Source organism: Danio aesculapii, chromosome 14 (genome assembly GCF_903798145.1).
Source record: "Danio aesculapii chromosome 14, fDanAes4.1, whole genome shotgun sequence".
Lineage (NCBI taxonomy): Eukaryota > Metazoa > Chordata > Actinopteri > Cypriniformes > Danionidae > Danio > Danio aesculapii.
Genome location: NC_079448.1, coordinates 12,739,927 through 12,752,740, shown reverse-complemented (window position 1 = coordinate 12,752,740; position 12,814 = coordinate 12,739,927). Strand labels below are relative to the sequence as shown.

General features: G+C 35.8%; 1 protein-coding gene across 2 annotated transcripts in view; it reads left to right on the top strand.

Moving 5' to 3' along the window:
* slc43a3b (solute carrier family 43 member 3b) overlaps positions 1-12,135 on the top strand; it is a 35,900-nt gene extending 23,765 nt beyond the window's left edge. For both annotated transcript variants that reach the window (XM_056472585.1, XM_056472586.1), the window contains exons 9-13: positions 1,926-2,069; positions 2,274-2,381; positions 5,165-5,351; positions 7,463-7,586; positions 11,116-12,135. In XM_056472585.1, the coding sequence (XP_056328560.1) occupies positions 1,926-2,069; positions 2,274-2,381; positions 5,165-5,351; positions 7,463-7,586; positions 11,116-11,235 (683 nt within the window). In that variant the 3' untranslated portion in view covers positions 11,236-12,135. The remainder of the gene's footprint in view (positions 1-1,925; positions 2,070-2,273; positions 2,382-5,164; positions 5,352-7,462; positions 7,587-11,115) is intronic.
* The last annotated feature ends 679 nt before the right edge of the window (positions 12,136-12,814 follow it).

Sequence of the window (12,814 nt, the reverse complement as noted above, 5' to 3'; positions counted from 1 at the left end):
CTCAGCGTAGTCATCCTCAGCTAAACAAACGATTTACTTACCTGTTCTCTTTGTATTCCTCCTAGTCTTCCTGGTCCTCCCGAATCGTCCTGTCTTCCAGTCCTTCCAAGTCTGTGTCATCCTCTGTCAGCTGTATCTGGTGTGTGCTGTCCATCCTCGTGTATTCCTGTTACCCAGCCACGGAGGAAAAGACCCCAACATCATTCCTGATCCTCCTGGCTATCCTTCATGTGCTCCTTGTTGTCATTCAATAAACACCCTAACGTTTCCTTACCTCTGTCTCCTGTCCGCTTCATAACATGAAGAGTTTATAAAATGCTTAAAAGAGTTAAAAGAGTGGCAATAATTCCTGTTGTACATATCAAAAAATGTCTGTACTGAACTGTAGTGGTAACATTGTGACTGTGACAAGAAAAGAATGGGATCAGAATTCTGCCTGTTTTCTTCTGACATCATGTCCTGTTTTTGGTTCGTTTAGATGTCTTTGATATGTGATGCGTTCATATTTCATTTTCACACTCGAGTTTGTTTTAAAGCAAACAGAGAACACTTTTTTCAGAAGTCTTACTCTGCTTGTTTTGTGTACATCAAGGTCCAGATATTCAGGCTTCACACACATTCAAATGATCTACACTATTCAAACGTATTCAAATGAGCCATGCCAAAAGTGCAATCGCAGACTCTTGTATGGAAGTATTTTGGCTTCACTGTAAAATAAAATGAACAAGTTACAATATGTTGAGCAAAGCCATTTTTAAAAATAATTATGTGAAATAGTATGTGATTTAGTTATAATTATGTGAATTGATGCAATATATGTATATATTAATCTTTTATATTAAAAATGGAACTGAAATTATGTGAAATAGTATGTGAATTAGTTATAATTTTGTGAATTGATGCAATATATGTATATATTAATCTTTTATATTAAAAATGGAACTGAATGATCAGAAAGACATACGTATATATCAGTATATGTCAAAAGACAATACTTTTATTAATACAGTATAGGTGAATTAGGTAAGCTAAATTGTCCGTAATGTATGAGTGTGTATGGATGTTTCCCAGTGATGGGTTGCAGCTGGAAGGGCATTTGCTGCATAAAACACATCCTGGATAAGTTGGCGGTTCATTCCGCTGTGACGACCCCAGATTAAAATGACTAAGCCGAAAAGAAAATAAATGAATGAATGAAACTAATACACATAAGATATGTTTGTACTATATACATGTTTATTCATCCTTGTCTATACAGAATATACTTTTTTTTGCATATGTACACTGATGAGAAATCAAATAAAGGGGAATATTCACAAAAACAAAAAGTCTTGCATAACTTAAACACAAGCTGAGACAGATCCATTAATGCCATGCAATCCTGATTTCTCTTCAGTGTGGTATTATGTTTTAACGATCAGATACACAGTATTTCATGATATCTTCAAATAAACATAACTAGCTCTGACTTAAGTGAATGTAACCAGTTCAGATGATTATTAATATTATTTTTAATATATATAATATTATTAATTATTATGATTAATATTAATCAAATAAAAAGAAAAGAAAAGAAAATAGGGAATCACTCACTAATTTGCAATTAATTTCCGATTTTACCATATATTGTATTTGTTTGACGTCTTTAAAAAACAAAGTTAAAGCATAACAAATAACTATTGTGGTTATTAATTATTATTAATAATGCACTATTTATGTGTTATTATTATTCAGAAGCTGGTTATTTATTTAAAATTTTAATACAATCAGAAGCTCTTAAAATAAAATAAATCAAATGATACATTTTTCTAATTTTTTATAGATTATTTTTTGCTGATCTAAAAAATATAAAAGTTTAATGATCTATTTTACCATGTGAAGTGTTTTAACGCCATTATTATTATTATTTTATTTATTTTTGTCAGAGCGTAGTTTCAAGAGCTGTTTCCTCTCCTGGTTCTTCTTGTGGCATCTGCTCTGGCTTTCTGTGATGCAGTTGAGACATTATTTGTTCATCGGGACCTTAAACCCTATGTTGAATCATCTAACTGCTGGAGATCCAAGCCTTGGTAAAACACACACACACACACATACACAAACTGTTATTATCCTCATGACCATCTATTTATGTGCAGGTGAAGCCATGCCTTTGAGCAGAATGTACAGATAGGGAGATGTAAACAGTCATATGTGCATCATGAGTTTGAATTTAGTTGTGTGTGTGTGTGTGTGTGTGCTGGCTGTAAACAGTCTTATATTGTTTTTATTTTTAGTCAGTAGATACACAAATGCGTTTGCATTCACTCAGCTGTGTGGGATATTGTGTGCCCCATGGAATGGCCTTCTTATGGACCGCCACAAGGGAAAGTCGAGAGAACCAGGTCAGTACATAAACATGCTTTCCTTTGGGTCTAATCACAAGAAACTGAATTTTCTTTTATCTTGTAAAAGTATTCAGCATATTTGCACAAACAAGAAAAAAGGTAGGACAGGACCTGATTATCTCTATAGGGAGTTGACTTGATGGTTGTGGTCACAAAAGCACATAGTTGCTAAAGATTTGTGAATATTTTACATTGTTAATTTTCTACAATTAAATGGAAAGCTGAACTATACAGCTATGGAAAAAAAACATTAAGAGAACACACAAAATTATATATACACAGTCACCAGACACTTTATTAGGTACAACTGCTTGTTAATGCAAATTCCTAATCAGCCAACCACATGGCAGCAACTCAATGCATTTAGGCATGTAGACATGATCAAGATGATCTGCCGAGATCCGAGCATCAGAATGGGGAAGAAAGGTGATTTAAATTACTTTGAATGTGGCATGGTTGTTGCTGCCAGACAGGATTCTATGAGTATTTCAGAAACTGCTGATCTACTGGCATTTTCACGCACAACCATCTCTAGGGTTTACAGAGAATGGTCCGAAAAAATTCTGTGGGTGCAAATGCCTTGTTGACGCCAGAGGTCAGAGGAGAATGGCCAGACTGGTTCAAGCTGATAGAAAGGCAACAGTATATGACCACTTGTTACAACCGAGTTATGCAGAAGAGCATCTCTGAACACACAGCACTTCTAACCTTGAGGCGGATGAGCTACAGCAGCAGAAGACCACACCGGGTGCCACTCCTATCAGCTAAGAACAGGAAACTGAGGCCACAGTTTGCACAGGCTCACCAAAATTGGACATTAGAAGATTGGAGAAACATTGTCTGGTCTGATGAGTCTTGATTTCGAGATGGTAGGGTTAGAATTTAGCGTCAACAACATGAAAGCATGGATCCATCCTGCTTTGTATCTTTGTATGCTTTGTTGTAATGTTGTGCAGGATATTTTTTGACACACTGAGCCCGTTAGTACCAATTGAGCATCGTGTCAAGGCTACAGCCTACCTAAGTTTTGTTGCTGACCATGTCCATCTCTTTATGACCACAGTGTACCCATCTTCTGATGGCTACTTCCAGCAGGATAATACGCCTTGTCATAATGCGCGAATCAACTCAGACTGGTTACTTAAACATGACAATGAGTTCACTGTACTCAAAAGGCCTCCACAGTCACCAGATCTCAGTCCAATAGAGCAGTGATTCTCAAACTTTTAAACCAGCGACCCCCAATGTAAGATCGTCAAGAACTCGCGACCCCCCACCACCAAAGCATATCCAAACAATAAAAATAACTTTTTTAAGCTTTTCACAATATTTTACCTATATTTACTATACATTACAGGCCTCGAAATTAACATTTTTGCTTGGTAGTACTGGTGCTCCTAACTTTAATAATTTGGGCGCACCAGCCAAAATTTAGTGGCATCCACCAATTATCGCTATGTTACTACAAGTTTTATAAACAGATTTATTGCATTTGAAATCAACCCTAATAAAAAAAAAACCAAGCAAAAAATATATATGCATGTGTGAGGAAAATATGTCTCAATGAAATGCCGTTATCACAAAGAATACATTTTTATAACATAATTGAGTGACCAAAAGATACACGGACGAACCGCTCACCGGCCCAGCACGCACTGTTTGACATGAATGAATCTGTTAACGTTAACTGTGCTGTGTTCTCACGGGTGGTGTCTGATATTGCACAGATGCTTTTGACATTTACCTTATTATTTGCATAAGTCATTTTAATAGCATTTCCCAGAGATGGGTTGCGGCTGGAAGGGTTGCGGCTGCAAGTTGACATGACAAGTTTTAAACTGTTCCTGAGCGCTGCGTTTCAAGTGCAAAGATGCATTCTGCCTGAATGTGTCCTAAATACTTTATGAATTCATCAGTTATATCTTTTTAAAAATCTGAAAGTATTAGCTTTCACTTGTAATACTGAAAAATATATATTATGAAAATTACAAAAATTTTAAGTCACTCTCGCAACCCCTTGAAATTACTCTGCGACCCCCGCAAGGGTTGTGACCCCCAGTTTGAGAACCACTGCAATAGAGCACCTATGGGATCTGGTGGAATGGGACATTGGTATCATGTATCTGCAGTCAACAAATCTGCAGGAACTCCATGATGCTATCACGTCAATATGGACCAAAATCTCTGATGAATATTTTCAGTACCTTGTTGAACCTATGCCATGAAGGATTAAGGCAGTTCTGAAGGCAAAAGAGGGTCCAACCCAGTACTAGTAAGGTGTACCTAAGTGGCCGGTGAGTGTAAAATAAAATAAACTGTGACATATTGTACTCAGAAATTCTTCATACAGTGGACTACAAAGCAACAGGAACAGAAGAAAGTCTTTTTTACATGAACCTGGCTGACAGCAGAGCTTACAGGCTGTCGTTGAGGCTAATAGTGCACAATAAAGTCTTGATAAATGTGTAGAAAACCTTAATCCAATCTACCGGCAGGTTCTTTGTAATTAGCATTTTCTAATAAAGTCTATAAGTAATTCTTTAGTTTACTTAAATATTTTATTAGTCTGCTTTTAGTTCAATAATCAAATTTAATTACAATATTTAATTTAAATTTGTCTTTAATTTAAATTTGTCTAAATTTAAGTACACTAGTTTATATGGCAAATATTTATACAGGAATGTAATAAAAGGATACTATTCACTGACTGTTTTCTGTTCATCATTTTCTGAATAAAACCATTAATCCACAAGATTTTTCTTCCCTTTTTTTCTGTCCAGGACAAAGCGAACAAGAAGCAGACCTGAAGGCAGCCATATTGTCTCTGTCTCTGACGGCTCTGCAGTGTGTGCTGTTTTCAGTATGTGCTGCGACTCCCATCCTCCCCCTCCAGTACCTCACCTTCATCCTGCAAGTGCTCAATAGATCCTTCCTCTACGGTGGAAACGCAGCCTTTATCAGTGTGGCGTGAGTCATCATTGAAGAAACAGTTCACACAATAATCAATTGTCTGACATTGTTTACTTGCATACATGTAGTCCAAATCTGAATGACTTTTTTTTGGCTTTGGAAGACAAACATTATTTAATGGCTGCAGTTCTGAGAAAAAAAAAGTTAATTTAACACATTTGGAGTAACATGAGGATGAGAAAAAAAAGAATTTTAGAAGTATCCATACAGGATAGTAAAGGTTACATACATGTTAAAGGAGGTCAATAAAAAACTAATTTACCAATTTCAAAAATATATTTTCTTAAAAAAACAAGTAACTTAAGTGAGTACTGAATGCATTATTTGAATGTATTGTTGTACACAGTATTAAATGCAATTAGTTGAACGTTTGAGTAGGGATGGTTAAGTGCAAAGGGGTCAAGTGACTAAGGGGATTCGAAGCACTCAGGTCACGTGACTAAGGTGATTCAAAACACCCAGGTCACATGACTAAGGTGATTCGAAACACCCAGGTCACGTGACTAAGGGGATTCGAAACATCCAGCTCACGTGACTAAGGTGATTCGAAACACCCAGGTCATGTGACTAAGGTGATTTGAAACACTCAGGTCACATAGCTAAGGTGATCCAAAACACCCAGGTCATGTGACTAAGGGGATTCGAAACATCCAGGTCACGTGACTAAGGTGATTCGAAACACCCAGGTCACGTGACTAAGGTGATTTGAAATACGCAGGTCACATGACTAAGGTGATTCAAAACACCCAGGTCATGTGACTGGTGTTTTGAAACACCCAGGTCACGTGACTAAAGTGATTCGAAACATTCAGGTCATGTCACTAAGGGGATTCGAAACACTCAGGTCACGTGACTAAGGTGATTCGAAACACTCAGGTCACGTGGCTAAGGTGATTCGAAACACTCAGGTCACGTGACTAAGGTGATTCGAAACACCCAGGTCATGTGACTAAGGTGATTCGAAACACTCAGGTCACGTGGCTAAGGTGATTCGAAACACCCAGGTCATGTGACTAAGGTGATTCTAAACACTCAGGTCACGTGGCTAAGGTGATTCAAAACACCCAGGTTATGTGACTAAGCATCGTATATGGTTGTTCAGCCGCAAGTTAGGTCGTTGTTTGGGAAACGCACCCCTGGACAGATTGTTGTGCATAGATTTAGTTTATTCTAGTTTTTTAAACTTTTTAAAACATTTGTTCATTTAAAAAATTATTTTAAAGAAAGTTTATGTTGGAAAAAAATGTATGTTTACAACTAGAGCTTGCTTGTATTTACACAATATTTTTAAATATTTTGCTAAGAAATATCAAAAATATTTTATTTATTCATTATTAATTAATTATTGTATTATTAAATGTATTAAATTATATATATATATATAATTTAATACATTTCTTAGTGTTTAGTCCTTTATGAGTCCTTTATGAATCTAAAGTTTCAAATATAGTTTCAAGTAACAAATATAAATATGCATATAATAAATAATACTGCTAATAATAATAACATAATAAAAATGCTAATTGTCATGAATAAACTGAAAAAATCCCCCCGGACACAAAGACGGAATGCAGGCATCTATGTAGAAAATAATAATATTTGTAACATTTTAATCCATTTATTTTTCATATGTAAAGGTATTTGTGTATTGATGTACATCCTGTGTGTATTAAGCGTTTGAACCTGCATAGGCACTAATGCGCTCTGTGCTACACTTTAGAATAGATTTTAGTCTATTTCAGTTTCTCAAAATAGCAACGCACCAACAATGCGACCTGACACACCTCCATTATAGACCGGCACACCCATGAGTCCACAGAGTGGTGCAAATGGATTTGCTATCTAAACAATATGCCGCAAAACGTGAAAATCAGGGTTGTGCTGGTCTGAAAATAGCAACAAATCGTGCCAAACACATTGTGCACCTTATTCATTCATAATGGTCTTAAAAATGTCTTCAAAAGTCTTGGTCAAACCTGCAGAAGCCCTGCTTTTATTACTTCCACATTCAGTACAGTAAAAAATGCTGCTTCTTCTTTTTTTACAGTAGTATATATCATAAGTGAAGTAAAATGATGGTTTCATTTCTGTTTTTATTTTAAATACAGGTTTCCGTCCATACACTTTGGAAAGCTGTATGGAACAGTAATGGCTCTTTCGGCTGTGGTTTCGCTGCTGCAGTATCCCTGCTTTGCTCTCATTAAAGGGACTTTGGGTGGAGACCCTCTTTATGTAAGCTTCCCAATGCTTTCAATGTGTCTTTTCCACAAGTACACGCACATTAACAACATTTCACACACACAAAAAAGGCCTATTGTCTAAATGTCAATCCTGTAGTGATTTATGAAGCACTCACACACAAAAAAGTCATTTCCAAAGCCATTACAGTAGATTTAAATTCATATCATACCATCTTTAACTATGTGCATCCATGAGGAATAACATTTGAAATTACTGGATTTTGTTTTGATGACTATGAACACAGAAAACAAAACTTTTCTAACCTTCCAGTGGAGATCATGTTTTGGCTTTAATAGTAGTTAATGTTTCTTTGAATATTTATCTAACATTAGCCTTATCATGTCTGCCAGGCTTTTCTCCTTTTGATTTGTAAGTAAAAGTGGGAGGCAAGATAAGATACAGCTGTTCTTGAAAGTTAGGAAATATTTGTTTGGCAGATACAGATTCTGCATATTTGTCATGTTTTTAGAGTCAGATGTTTGAAACTGCTCTCTTCTGTTCAAGTTTCTTCAAACAGGCACTCATTTTGACAAAAAAGATAACATATACAGTCAAATCTAAAATTAATCAGACACCATAGATTTTACTGGTTTAGTTTTTACTGATGGGTGCAGGACATTGTAGCACAATTACGTACAGTATGTGAAGATAGCACAGGTTTCCTATGGGTCATGGCATTTCTGGAATATCATGCAATTTTAAAGGTTTTAATCCACATATTGAAATTCAGTGTTTTTGTTTTTGTCCTAGTGTATAAGGGATTTTTGTTTGTTGATTTTTGTTAAGGATAAAAGGGATTTTTGTTTGTTTTGGTTTAAATTGTAGTTTCCATTAATCAGCATGTAATCGGCTCTATTTTAACGATCTAGGTGCAAAGTCTAAAGTGTGTGGCGCAAAAGCATTAAGGGCATGTTTACTTTACTTTGACTCTTTACTCCTTTACTTTTACTCTACTCTTTACTTTTCTCATTTACTTTCGTGGATATAGAAACAGTGTTGTACGCACTCCACTGAAGACATCCGTTAGCCTACATATTTAGTTTTGTTTGTTAAGCTCAAAGATTTATCATTCATTCATTCTTTTTTTTCGGCTTAGTCCTTTTATTAATCTGGGGTCGCCACAGCGGAATAAGCCGCCAACTTATGCAGCATATGTTTTACGCAGTGGATGCCCTTCCACCTGTAACCCATCACTAGGAAACCCCCATACACTCTTATTCACACATACACTACGGACAATTTAGATTACCCAATTCACCTATAGCACTTGTTGGGAAAACCGGAGCACCCGGAGGAAACTTCACACAGAAATGCCAATTGACCAAGCCGAGGCTCGAACCAGCAACCTTTTTGCTGTGAGGCGATTGTGCAACCCACTGTGCCACTTTGAGGTCCTACAAAGATTAGTTTCAAAACTACTTTTAAATTCAGTTTTAATTTCCAGCAAAGGAATAAATGAACAATAATAACGTGGATAACGTTGTATACTATAACGAAGAGTTATATCCAAACACACGTCCTATTCTTATGCCCTATATGGTGATGTATCTCCAAAACCCGACAGGTGGACAAATTTAAACTTGTTTTTATTAAAACAAATATAAATATGTATATAATAAATATTACTGCTAATAATAATAACATTAAAATAAAAATGCAAATTGTAATGAATAAACTGAAATAATACCCCCGGACACAAAGACGGAATGCAGGCATCTATGTAGAAAACAATAATATTTGTAACATTTTAATCCATTTATTTTTCATATGTAAAGATATTTGTGTATTGAAGTACATCCTGTGTGTATTAAGCGTTTGAACCTGCATAGGCACTAATGTGCTCTGTGCTACACTTTAGAACAGATTTCAGTCTATTTCAGTTTCTCAAAATAGCAACGTACCAACAATGCGACTTGACACACCTCCATTATAGACCGGCACACCCATGAGTCCACAGAGTGGCGCAAATGGATTTGCTATTTAAACAATATGCTGCAAAACGTGAAAATCAGGGTTTTGCTGGTCTGAAAATAGCAACAAATCATGCCACACATTGTGTGCCTTATTGCTCCGGGTGTATGATAGGACCCTATGTTTCTACACCTTATTTTCTTACATAATTCCACAAAATCAAACTGAGCTGAAATGTAGAGAATAAAACATACATGAGAGATAATAAGTAACTAAATCAGAAACAGGTGCGCAGAATAATCAGTTACCACAGCAACAAAAGAGAACATACCTACTGTACATAGAAACCTAGGAACCAACAGATCTCAGAAGACATCAGAAACAAAGAAAGTAAACTTCAAAATGAAAGTCCATTGTTTTGGTTAGACTTCTTTTAAGCTCTATTTTTATTCCTTTCATGCTCATCAATTGGCAATCACTGAAGTCAAATGCAGTCAACAGACTGTACCTTTTAGCTAAGGATAACATGTCAAGATAATGTACATTATAAAAGCTTTGGTTTCAAAATGACCACATCACAGAACTTTTAAGAACTAAATGACAGAAAAGCTAAATATAAAGTTAAAGTAAAACTACTATTGAGCTATCAAGTATAGGAGAGGCAGAACTTCACAGCCAAACAAATAGTAAGTTTCTCTGTACTTTTGAGGTAAATCTGAGGTAAAGTCATGCAAATATTTAAATATTGTTATTGAACTTATTATTTTAATATTATATTATTAATATAGAGCGACACAGTGGCTCCTCACAGCAAGAAGATGGTTAGAGTCCCAGCTGGGTCAATTGGCATTTCTGTGTGGAGTTTGCATGTTCTCCCCATGTTCACCTGGGTTTTTTCCAGGTGCTCCGATTTCCCCCACAGTCCAAAGACATGTGGTTTAGATGAATTGAATAAGCTTAATTGACTGTAGTGTATGGATGTTTCCCTGTACTGGGTTACAGCTGGAAGGCCATCTGCTGTGTAAAACATATGCTGAATAAGTTGTCGGTTCATTCAGCTGTGGCTACCCCTGATTAATAAAGCGACTAAGCTGAAGGAAATTGAAATGAAGTGATTTTAATATCATATAATTAATATAAGCAAAACAGTAGCCTTTTTTCCATTCATCATTAGATGTCATGGAATTTTAGCTTTTTAGTCTGTGAAAGGAATTTGATATTTGGCTTAAAGTTGGAACCTTGAACGTAACAGTTCTCTATATATATAGTGGACTAAAAAGGAACAGGAAGTGAAGAAACTGTTGCAGTAAGTCTGAGGAAATATAGAAGTTAAGGTTTGCATGAATCTGGTTGACAACAGTGACTACAGGCTGTACTTTTCTATGAAAGCTGTCTGACATTATCAAGATGCATTTTTTCAGACACAATTTAACTTTGCTTAGAACTCCTCTTGAGTTCTTGTCCATTTTTATTACCAGCTAGTAGTGTATAAACTGCAATAATGTGAGAAAAGATGAAGATGTCTATCTAATCTTTTGTTTGACTGTACAGTACAGCTCTTGTTTCAGATCAGTAGTGTTGACTAAATTGTAATAATTCACTTCTGTAGGTGAACATCGGTCTGACTGTTCTGAGTCTCCTGGCTTTCATCAACCCTCTGTATGTTTACCTGCACTGTCGGCGTCAGACAGCCCAGCGAAGAGCTTCCAACAAAACATCATCTTCATGAGGCCTCCAGGCACAAGGGAATATTAGCCTGACCTCCGACCTTCAAAACTGCTTTCTCTTACATGCTAGTTTTCTTCAGAAGGCTACACACAAAAATGTGTGGTGGTAAGAAATGTTTTACTAACCTTTCACTGAGCTGTCTTTGCGGTGGTTAACTCTTGACCCCATGGTGGTATGCAGTGTGTCATTAGTGCTGATTAAAGCAGGAAATGTACTGCTGCTACACCCTACTTACTAATAATCTCAAGTATGACAATGGCCACTTAAGATGTAGATGCGCAGGCATGTTCACACTGTAAACACATTGTACAGTTGAACAGAAAAGTACTGGACATTTTCTGCCAGTACATTTTCCGTTAAGTTCAAAACAATATGGAAAGTATTTACATAGTATATCATACTATTTTTTTAAAACAGTATTAAAACATTTTCTTATAATAGACAACTGTTCAACAGAAACTATTTTTGTTGTAAAAAAAACAGAAGAAGAATGTGAACAAGAATGTGAATATTTCTGTAAAACTAGAGATATTCATAAAGGGACCACCGTTAAATATATCTATACAGTATATGTGATATGACATGGATATTTTGACCAAACTGAAAGAAATGTCTGCAAATGTATCTCTTAACAGGTAAATATTTAATGTGTCTTGATATTATTGCTGTTACTGTCAATTGAGCACTTAACTCCGTTTGAGTAAAGAAAACTGTAGCATTAGCTTCTCCTGCAATGTTTACATGCTGTAAGAACCATTTGGTCGGTTATAGGGACCTCTGCTGGACATTGCACGAAACACGTCCTCGTCTGACCAACAACTTCCCCAAATTATTTGCTGTTTGTACGATGTTCTTTTGAAATATATCAGTATTACTCCAAATAAAGGGACTTTTTATAAGACATTTTGTGCAGTCAGTTGAATTGGTTTGTGTCAGTTCTTGATGTCCAGTCTGCACAATATGTTTTATGAATGTTTAGTTATGCCGTGAGAACGTAATTTTGTAATGCTTGTCAACTAAAAATGTAAACATGAAGGTACGATTTTTATTTACAGTATAACCCTACTGTATCATCACTTTTGAATGTCATATGAACATCATTTAAAAATATGTTACATAGTGACATCAATTTGTTTAGGCCTAGATAATTAACAAAAAACATACTTAAATGCTGTGTATATATCATTTTTACAACTTACTTTAGTATTTAAAGGGCACCTATGATGAAAATCCTTATTTGTAAGCTGTTTGGACAGAACTGTGTGTAGGTATAGTGTGTCCACTGTCATATTGGAGTGATATAAAGACAATAAGTCTCTTTTTTATTTCCTGATGTTAAAATAGGATCCAAATCTCTCCCATTTTGAGGCCCATGCAACGTGACGTAGGAGTGCGGTTTACCCACCCAACAAATTGATTGACTTGATACAATTGTGAGATCATCCAGACATCCAGCTGTTTTTGTGTCATCATATATAACTGTAAACCTGTATATCTACAGCACTCAGTGTGTTTTTGACCTGTATCATGCACACTTAACAATCAACTACAGAACATTTTATGTACTGTAGGCCTGTAAT